General features: G+C 45.0%; 1 protein-coding gene across 5 annotated transcripts in view; it reads left to right on the top strand.

The window, feature by feature from the left end:
* KLHL32 (kelch like family member 32) overlaps positions 1 to 15346 on the top strand; it is a 229253-nt gene that overhangs the window by 69503 nt on the left and 144404 nt on the right. For all 5 annotated transcript variants that reach the window (XM_083177009.1, XM_083177011.1, XM_083177013.1 and 2 more), the window contains one exon: positions 1169 to 1267. In XM_083177009.1, coding sequence (XP_083033135.1) covers positions 1169 to 1267 — 99 coding nt within the window. The remainder of the gene's footprint in view (positions 1 to 1168; positions 1268 to 15346) is intronic.

Raw genomic sequence — 15346 nt, 5'->3', positions numbered from 1 at the left:
TTTATTTTCTATGTGCAAAACTGACCAGCAATTTGTATTACAGCTGGGGTGATGAATGCAATGTCAGGTTGGGGAGAAGCTCTTCTCCCTACCTTGACAAAATGTCATTGTCCCCTATACAGCTGCAAACACCTCAGATGTTAGTTAAGCTAACCTGCAGCAAAGGCCGGAATGCTGAGCACAATGTGGGGTGAGAGGAAAGTGGTGCAACTCACTCCCTCAAATTCCCAACAAAGTGCCATGGTGCAAGATTGTGTCTAGCGCCAGGGCCTTCTATGCACAACCGCTCATGCATAAGAGAGCGAGAGTGATGCGCGGTACATACCAGCCAGCAGAAGTAAGGGGCGGGTGGGCTCTCTGTGCATAATGAAGGCCAGCGGTGCGGGCGACCGAGCCGATGCAGAGTGGCTCTCAGCGCGCTGTGCGGCGCCGGCGTCTGACGTCAGACGCCGGCGCCTCACAGCGCGCACAGAGCACAGGCAGGCTGGCTCCAGGCTCTAATATGGCGGTGCCCTGCGCACAACCAGCATGCCTGGAGCCAGCTGCAGTGCGGACGGCGGCCAGCAAATAACTGTGCAGAGAAGGGGGCGGGGGGCGAGATTGCACAGCTCCGGCGCCATTTGATCTCCCGGCGCCTGGAGCGAGTGCTCCACCGGCTCCGCCCTCCCTACGCCCCTGGTTGAGCAAACCTAATAATCTTCCTATTGGCTTATGCCAGAATACATTTCTGCCCAAGATGACTAGAGTAAAAAATACTGATTGATATACAGAAATACATATTGATTGTGAACAGTGTTGTCTTTCCTTAATTAGCATTCATGCTGGGCTGTTTTAGCAGGGTTAGATTTGCATCTAACTGTAAATCAGCCACTGTGAGAGAGAGGCCTTTAGCTTAAACACCCAATTAAACTCACTCTATTGGCAGAATTAATATTTTCTTGGAACCAATAACTTATTTCTCAGTTTATAGTGAGTTCATAGGGCAGACTGTACTGTTATCAGTATTGGTTCAGCCCACAAAATGGCTGCTCCTGGTGTTATAAAGTAATGTGGAATAAATATTTCCTGATCACTCGTTTAATTTACATTTGGTAAAGTGCGATTATTGAATCATAGTGTATTTGCTTACACAAATGCTGGTAATTTCTTTTATACCTTGTTTTAATAGATTCTCTTGGAGCCAGGAGCAATCCAAGATGTTTTGGCTGCTGGAAGTCACCTTCAGTTGCTTGAGCTCTTGAACCTTTGTTCTCAGTATCTTATCCAGGTAAGATTTGCAGTTAGAACTGGAAGAAAGAACTGACCTCTGTAATGTTAGAATTCAATTATTCTAAGTATACGAGTTTATTTGTTTTAAATATTTAAATCTAAAATGATATTGTTCCTTTAGTTTTGTGTCACTTTTATACCCTTTTCATACTGAGCCTATGACCCAGGATAGTACCAGGGCCACCCAGGTCCTGACTTGGTTTCAAAGTGTCTACCAGGTTGTGCGTCCCTGTCTACTAGATGTCATACCCAAGGGATGCGGTCATTTGGTCGAATGCATTATGGTCGAATGTCATTACATCGAATCCATTAGGTCGAATTGCTAAAAGGTCGACATGATTCTAGGTCGACATGGGAAAAGGTCGAAATGATTCTAGGTCGAAAGGTCATTAGTTCGACAGGTCATTAGGTCGACAAGGTCATTAGTTCGACATTGTCTAGGTCGACATTCACAAAGTCGACATGGGGTTTTTCAATGTTTTTTGAGCCGACATGTGCTGACAGGCGGTATTTCATGCCCTACCATCCACTAGGGCGTGGTGGGAGAATAAAAAAGTGTGCCGAGCGTAGCGAGGCTCCGCGCCCGACGCATAGCGCGCGCAGCAAGCGATGCGAGGGGATGCAGTGCACTTTAAACTGTGTCCATGTCGACTGTGTTGACATTTAGGTAAAAAAACAGTGAAAAACCCCATGTCGACTTTGTGAATGTCGACCTAGACAATGTCGAACTAATGACCTTGTCGACCTAATGACCTGTCGAACTAATGACCTTTCGACCTAGAATCATTTCGACCTTTTCCCATGTCGACCTAGAATCATGTCGACCTTTTAGCAATTCGACCTAATGGATTCGATGTAATGACATTCGACCATAATGCATTCGATTAAACGATCCCAACCCCATACCCAAGTGTCGGCAAAGGAAAGCCCTAGCAATAGCCTGGTCCTGCCTACAGTGTGATTAGGGCATCTTGCAGCATGACTTGAAACCAAGGCCCTTATTCAGATCTCATTGCAGTACAAATGTGTTCTCAAAATGGACAACATCATATGCACTACAGGTGGGGCAGATGTAACATGTGCAGAGAGAGTTAGATTTGTGTGAGTTATTTTGTTTCTGTGCAGGGTAAATACTGGCTGCCTTATTTTTACACTGCAATTTAGATTTCAGTTTCAACACACCCCACCCAAATTGAACTTTCTCTGCACATGTTACATCTGCCCCACCTGCAGTGTACATGGTTTTGCCCATTTTGAGAACAAATTTGTACCGCAATGAGATCTGAATAAGGGCCCATGTTCAATAACTGAAGGGGTACGAGCTGAAATGCCAATAAAGCTATATTTGAATGGCTCCATTGGGCGCGGGCTCCATCTAGTGGCTGCCTGCACAATAACACTTGAATACAGGCCATAATATGTTATTTATAAATGTCTTCACTAAAGGGTTTACAATTAAAATCCAGTTACTGATTCTACCTATTATCTTCTTCAAGATGCCAATTGATACTGTAAGTAGAATCTGTTTGGTTGCTATGGGCAACTTCTCCAGTTCTATAGACCCTCACTTTAGTAAATATATCCCTAACTATTTAAGACAGTCTGATTTATCAGACCAAGCCACTGTGACAATGGGCCTGATTCAGACCTGATTGCACAGCTGCTAATTTTTAGAGCCCAGTGAAATCCTGAAAGCCTGCAAATTGCTTAGCATGGCTTGCGGAAATATAGCAGCCCGGTAAATAGTTGCAAATCCATTCACAAGCTGCTTACCATCGAATGATTTTTGTAGTGTGTGTAGGCATGTGTATATCCCAGGACTTACTCGGCGGTTGTGATAGGAACAGGCTGATCGGGAGTGGAGCTGAAGTCAAAAGACTTCCCATAAAGTGCCTGAGCATGCCTGGTTTTCCCGAATAAACCCAGAAAATGTCTGATTAAAAAAAGTAGCAGACATTTATCACAAGATGGCCTCGCACATGGGTACTATGGGCCGTACGCTTGCACATTCTATCGATAATCGCCTGGCCCAGTCTGAATTGTTCCCAATCTATCTGGCGTCCTAGGTTTGAGTCTAGGTTTTTACAAAGTTAATAAACTCTTATTAGTAGTAACACAATTTGTTTTTTAAAGTATTAGAAATTCGGTAGTTAACATTCAGGGCCTTATTCTGGTTGGTGCGGTCCGTTCCGAATTCTTTCGGAGCTGACCGAACGCCACGCTGTGCGGACATTGTAAGAACAAACGCCCACAGGTCGTCCGCATTCGGTCGGACTCACTCTCTAAGAAGAGGGTGTGTTTTCGGACAACATCCAAACCGTGCATGTGCGGTGGGACCACAAAGATTCTGCACGGTCTTACAGCGTCCGAACGGACGGGAAGCTGGCCGGACGCACCGATGCGGTGTATTTCCGCAAAACTCACAACTGTAATCGGAACACATACATCTGCCACATGACACACTTATGCAATTAGACACGAAGAGCTGCTGCACGTGGCAAGGCCCCTACCAGGGCCAAACGGGCACGCTAGTGAAGTGTCATCTGCATTAATCTCCGCCCTTATGTCATCCCAAATCTTTCATTTTGCTGTGTGTCAGCTTCATGTGTGCAACTCAATCCCATGCAAAGGGTACCCAAATTTGTTGTGCCTTCGGTTGGAATGTTTTCGTTGGTTCCCCTGTTGCCCTCTTTCTGCTACCATTACTGGCTGCTGTTCTCGAAGTGTTGGTCCTATACTTTTCTTGTGAAGCCACCTGATGTGTTCCTAATGATTCTGCTGTGGCTATGTATGAAATGTCTTCAATTTTGTACATTTTGTATATCATTTTCATTTATTATTATGTTCCCTTTATGTTTTGGCATGTGCCAAATAACATGCTCAAAATTTCTTAATTTTTTATACAATGTAATAAATCTTTATTTTACCCCCAAATGTGTGCTGTTATCGCTGAATGTAAAAGTGACATGTACATTTATATTAGTGTTACACATTTCTGTCCATTGCTTGCAGTGTAAAATGTGTGTCAAATAGCAACAGTGCAGTGGTGTTTGCAGCATATATTTGTGTATTTAGTAATGGGCCATTTAGGCAGCAATGCTTCCAATTGAAGCTATGAAAAGAATGTAATTAATCACTAATGAGTAGAGGAGTGGATTGTATTGTGTTCAGCTGAGAGTGCTTCAGGTGCGGGCGTACTAATTGGGCGAACCGAATGCCTAGCGCATGAACAAGTGGTCTCTGCAAAGTGAAACTTGCTTATGAAGACTGCATATTTCATGCATGTTGGTTCGTTTGCAGTCGGTGTTGTGTCCGAATGCACGCCTACCAGAGTTAGTGCACTCCTTCGTGTACGCCCAGATTTACGCCCAGTTTTTCCCACTTTAAAACCACGCACCTGTGTAGGGCCGAATGACGCCCACATTACGCCCATATTTCCAGAGTCGATTCGGTGCACATTTGTGGACGGTATTAGTGAGAACGAGTACGGAGACCATGCGTGGCACATGCGCATTGCGTTGCCTACGCATGCGCAGACGGCTAAAAAGCGCCCTCCGAAAGAATTCGGAATGGACCGCACCAACCAGAATAACCTCCTCAGGTACAGTTGTCTAATGAACTACACCCCAGTTACAATTATCACTAATCAGAGAGCATTGCCACTATGACTCAGCAAACTCATTTACAGTGCTAGAAAACAAGAGGTTCCTGGTTCAATAAGCGGATACGGTCGATAGCATGTTGGTCGACATGCTGAAAGGTCAACATGGGTCTAGGTCGACATGGCACAAGGTCGAAATGTCATTAGATCGACACGGGGAAGGTCGACAGTCAAAAGGTCGACATGGTGTTTTTCACTGTTTTTTAAAACCGATGTGCCGACAGGTAGTATTTCATGCCCTACCTTCCACTAAGGCATGGTGGGAGAATAAAATAGTGTACCGAGCGTAGCGATGCACCGTGCCCGAAGCATTGCGAGTGCAGTGAGCCATGTGAGGGGACGCAATGCTACGTTTCAGTGTCCATGTCGACTGTGTCGACATTCGGGACAAAAAAAGTTAAAAACCCCATGTTTGACTATCAACCTTGTCCATGTCGACCTAATGCTTGTGTGCATGTCGACCTTGCCCCATGTCGAACTTTCAGCATGTCGACCTAGTTGTGTCGAACTAATGACTGTTGACCAACATGCTGTAGACCTAATGAACCACACCCCAATAAATTTGACCTAGCTCACACACAGTCTACAGTCAGCAAGGAATACAATGTTTATAGCAGCTCCTTTTAATCAAAATAACAATGAGGGGGATTTGGTAAGAAATCTTCAGGGTTTTTTTAAAGCGGCAATCATTTACACTGCAAATCCAGTTTGATTTTGCAGTGTAAATGATTGCCGCTTTAAAAAACTGGAGATTTCTTTCCAAATTTCTCGCTTTCTGAATCTCTCATCCTATTACATTTCACCCTGTACTCCAAATCATTCTTTAAACTTCTTACATCAAATCTGAAATAAACAAGTTGCTATTCTGTTTACTTGGCAATGTAAAAGTAAAGAAACTAAATTATATAATTCATTTTTTCAATTTCACTTTTGTTTAAATATTTATACAGAGTTTTCTCTTTACATTTACAAAGCAGACAATGAGATCTTTTTAGCTCTACAAGTACATACAGGGTGAGTATCAGTTATCCGAAATGCCGAAAGGGATTTTTACGGTTTTTGGATTTTCTTTTAACATACTTACCCGGTCCCCCCCCCCCCCCCCCCCCCCTGATGGTTCCCCAGCATCCCGCAATGGTCCACAGTGGCCTTCATGATCTTCGTGGGCCCAGGACTGCATTGCGCGAGTTTGCAGGCGGCCGGTGAAGGCACCCACGGACTCACGCAATGCATCTTTGGGACCGGAGATTCCGCAGAAGAGGATCCTGAAGCCTGCTGTGGACACTGGGGGACATGGTAAGTATCAAAAAGGGGCAGGGGGGGAAATAAGAAATATTATTAAAAACCACATTTTTTGGAATATTTCGGTATTTGGATACAGGATACTCAACCTGTATAATAATTCGGTACTTGTTTAGATTCACGGCGGCCGATATATAGGATGCGATATCGGCCGATATATTGGCCAATCTGATGCGATCCAATGCGATTTTTTTTACCCGTCCATAACCCCACTATCCACTACGTATGGAGTTGATTTTATATATTGTGGCGAGCGCAGTAATCCGCGTCCCCTCGCGGGGCTCGCTGTGCTCGCCATGCTTCGGGCTCGGTGGCTCGCTGCACTCGCCACACGATATAAAATCACCTCCATGCGTAGTGGATAGTGTGGTTATGAAAAGGTAAAAAATTGCATCGGATCGCATCGGATTGGCCGATATATCGGCCGATATCGCATCCAATATATCGGCTGCTGTGAAACTAAACAAGTACCAATAATTCTTGCACATTTCTGGCAGGAGCAAGGAGACACATATTGCGGAGGCCTTACATTTTTCATCTTTTTGTTATAGTTAAAACTAAGCTTCATTTTCTTGTAACAAAACATCTAGTTGGTTATCACAACCCTGTTTATCTTTGAACTAAGGTGGTTATTCAGACCTTTTCGCATGGTTGTAAATTTTTGCACCGATGTATGACCAGCCTCCTCGGCATACTTTGCCGGTTAGTCACCCTGGCCGTTTCGCCTGCTGGCTTCGGGCTGTGCTCAACATCTCACAATAATAATGAAATCTTGCGCATGCCCAGTGAGCCGCCTCCGCAGAGAGAGACAGTGCGTCAGTCTGAACTGACGCACTGTCTCCAGGAGGGGACATCGCCAGAGGGGGGAGTTTGTAGCTCCTCTGCTTCGGCTGATAAGATATTAATAGATCTTGTTGGTGTCCCTTCTCTCTTTGCCTCATTATGGAGGCGAAGCAGGAAGTATTATAGTGGTGTAATAATCGCTGCTATAATACCACTATCCCATATATACATAACACACCTAATATGTCAAAATGCAAGTTTGTCTGTCCTGTATACGGTAGCTTTTCTCACCTCAGAGATTTGCACAGAACACAAACATTAGGCTCACCAGACTCTTGTCTATTCATCCTTGGGGGAGACTGTTGCATTTCCAATGTCTATTTTTATCTTCTTCAAATACACCTAACAATTGGCTAATCAAATTAATGTTTTATTTAGAGAAAAGTGAAGAATTAAAAACCACATTAAAGTAGACATTAAAACATTTTCAAGCAAAATATATGTGTGTGTGTGTCTATGTATGTGCCGGGGGGTTAAGATAGTGGCAGTTTTAAAAATGACCATCTGCAACATGTTTCACTGTCTCCCTATCTCAATCGAAATCAACTTCCAACTTGTCACCTACAAGACTTAAACCATGCGATTCTCTTGACCTCCTACCCTCCCCACTCTCTCTTTAACCAACGCCTTCACTCTGGTCATTTCCTTTCATGCTCACCTTTCACTAGAGATGGCCCTTTCACTGAAACTCATTACCTCGTCAAGTCAGACTCTCACTAGAATGCTCTATATTACACATCACTCGATAGAATGCCCTCTGTATTGCATATGACTTAATAGAATTGGCTGTGTATAGTTTGAAGGTCACTAAAAGGTTCACTTGCCGGTAATTAATTAGCCCCGATAATTTTTCTCTCAAAGATGGTTGTTGCTGGGCTATCCAAGCACGGGGTCTGCTTATCTGGGATTTTGCTTTGCTTGTCCGAGGCTTCCAAAGCATAATTCCCGATAAGTGCAGGCATCAGGGCTAATTAAATAGCCCCTGAAAAATCAACTAACTTTTAAATTACAGCAGATCATTGAATATCTCCCTAAATCATGTACAGGCCACTAAAATAGTATGTGCAGAAATCTCTGTATAAATATTCGGTACTTATGTATTATCTGGACTCCCATGTTAAATGAACCCCATTTTTTCATACCCCTACTATCCAATTGCGCATGGAGTTGATTTTATATAGTGTGGCGAGCGCAGCGAGCCACCGTGCCCGAAGCGTGGTGAGCGCAGCGAGCCCCGCGAGGGGACGCGGTCTCATAAGAAAAACAGGAGCCCAGATATTACATAAGTACCAAATATTTTAACAAAAGTAAAATTGAAAAAATGAATTAAATAAGTACTTAATTTGGTATAACCCATCCACAATTTTGTCACACCAGTTTTCCAATGCTGGTAGGAGAGGCTAGACCACTTACATATTTTTACCCCCATCCAAAATACCAACTGTGTAGTTACAAGAAAGAGTTATCCAGACAGAGTATACAGACACAGTCCAAAAGGTGTGCCCAAATGGAAAGGAGACTTTTGCTGTAGGGCGTAGTGGCATTGTTTCTAATCGCAGTCGGTTGATGTGTTTGGCGATAGATGGCGTGGTATTTTTCCCAGTTGCACATGTGTAGTGAATGGCTTTGCCTCGGTTTCTTCATTCCTGGAAAGTTGCTTTGCGTGATCGGAAGCATGATGGATTCCTCCAGATCATCGCAAAGAGCTGTAATCCAATTTCTTGGAAGGCGAGCATGCTTCAGAATTTTTTCTCAGGATGATGGTAAAGTAGGGAGAGCAGTGTTTCCTACGGTACATTTAATAGCACAAAAAAAAAATGCAAAATTGGCGTTACTGGGTGAGTGCAATACCAGCGACCATCCACCAGATCTCACTTTTTAAAATAGCTGCGCATGCGTCATATGTCTGATGCAAACCTATAGCGAAAGAATCCGGAATGCGTGTGCGTTGAAATGCATTGTAGAGCAAGAAGTACTTTACTGTACATTACTGTACTGTTCAGTTTGTTAGATAGACTCTTCTTTCCGAAAATACTATAATACCCCTTTCAGACAGAAAAAAAGACCCGGTAATTTCCCTGCTCTTGCCGTGTCGACACGGGTTTTTCTTCTGTCTGAAAGGGTCAACACGGGTCTAAAGTTCCGGGACTTCGACCCAGGTATTTACCTGGGTTTTTCCCGTGTCAGACACGTGTTTGCGGCTGTGTGAAAGGGTCCGACCCGTGTTTTTCTCCCGACTATTGAAAAATCATGCTGATTGGCTGTGCAGCATGGCGCTGCGTGATTGGCTGATCTTTACAGGTTCCCTGATTGGCTGAGCGCACGTGGCAGAGGCGTGCAGCGCAGCAGTAAATGGCCATGGCACACTGGAAAGATGAGGAGATCCGTGAGCTGCTCAGTGTCAGAGGGGAGGAAGAAATCCGAAAACAGATTACTGGCACAGTGAAGGACGCTGTAGTCTACACCAATATTGCCAAGGTCCTCACTTCAAGGGGCATTGTGCGTACCCAGCAGCAGGTGGTCAACAAACTAAAAGCTCTGCGCAGGTACTACAACAAAGTTTGTGACAACAACAGGAGGAAAAGTGGTGCTGGGAGGATGGAATGGGTTTACTTCGACCAATGTAACGAGGTCTTTGGCAATTCTGCCCTGGTGAACCCTGTTGCCATATCATCATCCAGTGCAGCTTCATCACGGAGCATAACTCCAGAATGCAGCCCATCTTGCCCACCTATAATGGAGTTGGAAGACACCATAGACAACAGCATCCCTGATCCTATTGCTGCCATGGAGGACACAATTGATCCATTAGAGGCTGAGGTTGAGGACAGTGGAGCCAGCACCATTACTCCATCTGGGACACCCACTCCTGCACAGACTGAGACCCCAACGTTGCGTCGCAACAGTAAGTTTTTCAAGTATTGTTTGTGTATCTATTTTAATAGATGTACAGGGGGCTATACGTATCAGCAGGCCTTTAATGCCCCACATGCTGGTACCTGTGGTTCTCCCAAGTATCAGCATGTGTTGCAGGCTTGCTGGGACCTGTAGTCCCACTGTAACACAGGTAACAACCCCACACCCACTACTACAGCACACGTGTGGTGTGCCCTGGAGAGGGGTATTGTGGGAACCAGTAGTAGTGTCTCTCTCTCTCTCTCTCTCTCTCTCTCTCTCTCTCTCTCTCTCTCTCTCTCTCTCTCTCTCTCTCTCTTTTCTCTCTCTCTCTCTATATATATATCTATATCTATATATACACTGGCATGCCGCTATTGGATTGTAATGATTTTTCCTTTATTTTTAGTATTTGATGTACCTGCAAGGAAGAAAAAAACGTGAAAGATGGAGCTTGCTACGCGCTCAATGTCAAGAATCCTGGTAGATCATCTCCGAGAGTCCGATCTTGAATTTCAAACTCAAGAGGATGCCCGACTGCAGCGCTTCTTTGACAACGAGAGACAGTTGCAAGATTCCTTTCTCACACAGTTGGTGGGTCTGCACGAACGCATAGCGCGTGAAAATCGAGATGCACAGATGACCTTCCTTACCAATATGGTGTCTACATTACAGAATCCGCAGCCTTACAAGCTGTGTAGTCCGTACGCTGAGGGTGATTATTGTAATCCTCCACACAGAGGCCATACATTTATGCCTTCAAATTCAAGCCAAACTACTGTGCAGGGCCAAGGGCGTAGTTATACTGAAAACATGGGCAATAATTTTTCACATGCCACACAGCCAAGTAGGCCACATGCCAATACCAGTCCACAGGAGACAGTGCATGATACTGTCAATGGCACAGGATATAGTAGGCAATATGGCAATGTGAAAAATTATGCTGATGATTCAGTGAATGCCAGTAATCATAACACTCCTGTTAGCACTGTAATCAGCACTGCCTACAGGCATTTGTAGTAATGTTGCTATATGGTTGTTCTTTTTCTCTTTTTTCTGGGCTCGTTCAATTTTTCTTGCTTAAAAAGTGGCACTTACAAGGCCCGTTAAATGCTGTGTTCCATTTTGATGTACACAGTAGAGTATTATGGTTCTTAGTTTATGAGCCTCAAAAAAGCTCATTTGGTTCTTCAGTTTGGAGCTGAATCAAAGTTCTCAAACTTTTTTTTTATTTAAATGTGTACAAATAGAGTATACTCTAGATATGTGGCTGAACATAATCTATAATGTGTACACAGTATGCCTTCTTTATCTTTAAGGCAATAAAAAAATTCCCTGTTTGGGGCTTATATTTATATATTTATATTTTTTTGGGGTGTACTAAGGGCTATTTCACACACTCTGACTCCTGTCGGATGGCGAAACCCCGCACGGCCAGGAAGCCGTGCCACACACCGTAGTTAATAATGGGCACAGATGTGACCATTCACCCAGGCCGCCTGGTTTCAGCCGGATCCCATCATTGTAAACTGCTGTGTGCGGCACAGATTCCTGGCCGTGCAGGTTTTCACTGCCCGGCAGGAGCCAGAGTGTTTTGAATTGCCCTACAGCACAGGTCTTCAACCTGTGGCCCTCCAGATGTTGTGAAACTACATGTCCCACCATACATTGCCACATTTTTTCCTATAGTAGGATGGCAAAAAAACTCAGGGCATGCGGGGACATGTAGTTCCACAACATCTGAAGGGCCACAGGTTGAAGACCTGTGCCCTACAGGTCCCAAAAATTGCAAATACAAGTGTTTATCTATATATACAGTGCCGGATGAAAATGTGTGGCTGCTGGACAGTCAAGTGTGTCTCCCCTATACAATACCAGCTTGGATGGCAGCACAACCTATTCACCCACCACTGATAGTAGACCTATGCTAAATACATATTCTACCTCGTGTTGCAATAGTTCAATGTTATTTCAGTGTTGAAAGGGTATTTATGACCACTAAAGATTTATATTTGAAAACATTTTATATTTAAAGTGAACTGCATAAAACATATTTTGTGAAAAATAAAACAAGTTCTTTCAAACATACAACCAATGTGTCCTTGTACTTTTACTGTGTCATAGTATTTAGGTTAATAGAGAGGGTGTTCTGCAACTTGTCAGCCATGTTTAATGCAATGCAGTGAGCAGTCACCTCCCACTTTTCATGACCTCATCTCTGTGTGCCTTTAAAACTGTCCTTTTCTTATGACACACAGAGTTTTGCAGGAAAAATCCGGCTTCTGTGTGAAAGGGGTCTACACGGGAATTACCCGGGTTTTTGCTCCTGTGTGAAAGGGGGTCAGCCCCTTGCTGTCTAGTTGTACCCGGGTTTTTGTATCCGGGAAATACCTGGGTTTTTGGGATTTTTCTGTGTGAAAGGGGTATTACATAGACATGCGTCTCATTATGCTAGTTATAACTGGTTATTGGTATAAGTGAGCAAGTATACAGTACTTTTACAGAGAATGGAAGGCGCAATTGTGAGATGCTCGTGTGTCCCATCCTCGGCAAATGGTGTGCTGAGATGGGTCACTGCAGTGCAAAGCAGCAAAGACAACCACGGATCCATACTGTATATTCCACTTGTGTAAGGGCACTGCTGTCTGTGCACTGAGGGGGTTAACAAAATGGCTACTGGGTGCCAGCCAGGGCTACATGGGAGCCTGCAACTATGGAGCTAGCAACGGTATAGGTTCCAGTTGTGTAAGGGCAGTGCTGTATGTGCATCTCATTATGTTTCACTGGTTAAACACAAAAGTACACTATAGTATGAATAATATACAGTACAAGCAGGCCAGACTCGACCACTGAGTGGGTAAACAAAATGGCAACTGGGATTCAGCCAGGGCTTCATGGGAGCTCACATCTATGGAGCTATTGATGGCAAAGGTTACACTTGTGTAAGGGCACTGCTGTATGTGTGTCTCATTATGCTACACTGTTTAAAATAAAAATTATGCTACAGTATTAATGACATAAAATACAAGCAGGCCAGACTTGTGCACAGAGTGGGTTAACAAAATCTATGGAGTAAGCAACGGCATAGGTTTTATATGTCTATGGGGAATGCTGAAGGTGCGTCTAATTACTTTATTTAACACATTGGGACTGCTGACAAAGGGGGAGATTCTCTATGCAAGAAATGCGGTAAAAACCCCGTTATCAGGGTTTTTACCGCATTTTGGGATGCTCTAAGCATCCCCCGCCGGGTTACCGCGGCGGGGGGCATCGCCAGAAAAATCTGGCGATGCCCCATAGAAGCCAATGGGCTTCTACCGCAACCCTCCGCCGTCCCGCGCCGACGCCCCGCATCGCCCCCTCACCTGTGTCCGGGCAGCACAGAGCTGTGCTGCCCGGACCTGTGACCTCCTCCCTGCATTGATCCTCTTCCTGGTGCAGGGAGGAGGAGAGCCCGGCGCAGCAGCAGCGCCGGGTGTGTGAGGGAGGGGGGAGCCGCTGGGACCTGCTGGGACCCGGCGACTCTCACCGCAAAGGACAGCTCTTAACGCAAGAGCTGTCCTTTGCTATAATTATCGCATATGTTAGAACATATGCGATAATTATAAATGCGATGGGCGGCGAAGGAGGGCGGAGATTCTTAGAGAATCTCCCCCAAAGGCACAGATGCTGCAGTGATCAGTCCAGGTTTGGGCACACCTGCTGTGCAACAGGGAGCTGGTTACTTGCCAGGAGCTGACCCACCTGAGCCAGTATTGCTCATGTCACCTCCCTGCAGTCCGGCAATAGCGTCCTGGCTGCAAAAGAAACCAGAATCTCCTGCAAGCTGGGCAGACAGTGGAGGGGACCCAACACACAGTTTCTTGCCACTGCCCTTGTCGTTATCTCATTAAGTAATAGTCTGCCTCAAAAGCCAAGAGTCTCCTCATAGGGTACCAGTCTTTTCCCCATAGACTATAATGGGCCCATTAATTCAGACCCCCCCATGGGTTCTGACGCTTGCTGTTAGCCTTCTGGGGGTTTCAGGATTCATATCCTCTGGAAGATAAATGTCTCCCTTCCATAGCGACCTCGATCTGAGCTTATTTGACCACCAAAACCAGAGAAATAAAGCTTAAAACCCATGTTAATGTATCCATAGGGTTAACCTATAGCAATTCTATAGCAATGTGATTTTTCATCAGTGCTACTGACACTGTAACACATGCTGCACTGTATAATTAGAGAAGGACAGATTATCATTCAAACCAGCCAGAGGCGTAACTAGACATACGTAGGCCCCATAGCAAAGATCTCTAAGGGCCCCCTTTTTAGCAACTGATGGTGACAAATGTATGTAAAACATATTACTTAGAGTAAAGTAAAGATGGGCCCCCTTCAGCTCTGGGCCCCATAGCAGCTGCACCCCTTGCACATATGGTAGTTACGCCCTTGAAACCAGCAGCTCCTTGGCCTTATTGGCTATGGGACGTAGATGCTCATACAACTTTCCTATTGTCCGTGTTTTAGTAATGAGACACTAGTTAATGCTGGCTGGTCACCCCCACCTCTCCCCTTCCCCGTCCCCCGAGAGACTGCTCTTTTCACATTCAAGGAAGCCAGTGTGAATCCTGTAAATTGCATCCAAGTCCCCTAGCTAGAAACCTCTGCAAGCTGGGCAGACAATGGGAAGGGATCCAACCCACAGTTGCTTGCTGAATTAGCAGGCCCATTATAGTCTATGGGGAAAATATGTCCAATTTGCACCTGATACTGTATCTCTGATTCTAGGTGTCCTAGCAACTGCGGGAGGTGTTCCCTTCAATTGTCCACCCAGCTTGCAGGGGCTTCTGGCTTCCTCTGCAATCAGGGTGCCATTGCCGGACTGCAGGGGGGTGACGGTGAGCAATCCTGGCTCTGGGGGGAGTCAGCTCCTGCCAGGTGCTCAGCTCCCTTTTGCACAGCAGGTGTGCCCAAACCCGGACAGAGGTGCGGGGAGGGGACCGTAGCTGCGGGTTGATCACTGCAGTGTCTGTGACTTTGTCAGCAGTCCCTGTGTGTTAACTAGCGTAATTAGATGCACCTTCAGCATTCCTTTTAGACATGTAAATCCTATGCCACTGCTCGCTCCATAGATGTGGGCTTCAATGAAGCCCTGGTTCAGGCTTGGTAACCATTTTGTTAACATTTTGTCTGGCCTGCTCTACAGACAGTACGGTGACTGTGATGGTGACTGTATGCTCGCTGTATCCCCATATCCCCTAAGTGTTTTAAATAGCGTAATGAAGTGCCCATATACAGTACACGTATAACCTATGCAATAGCATTTTATTAGAAAAATGTCTATTTAACATACAGTACTCTACAGTAAAATAGTGTGAATAACTGTATGAATGC

Source organism: Crinia signifera, chromosome 3 (genome assembly GCF_055691185.1).
Source record: "Crinia signifera chromosome 3, ASM5569118v1, whole genome shotgun sequence".
In the NCBI taxonomy this organism is placed as follows: Eukaryota; Metazoa; Chordata; class Amphibia; order Anura; family Myobatrachidae; genus Crinia; species Crinia signifera.
Note: the sequence above shows the minus strand (reverse complement) of the source record. Positions and strands in the feature narration are given on the sequence as shown.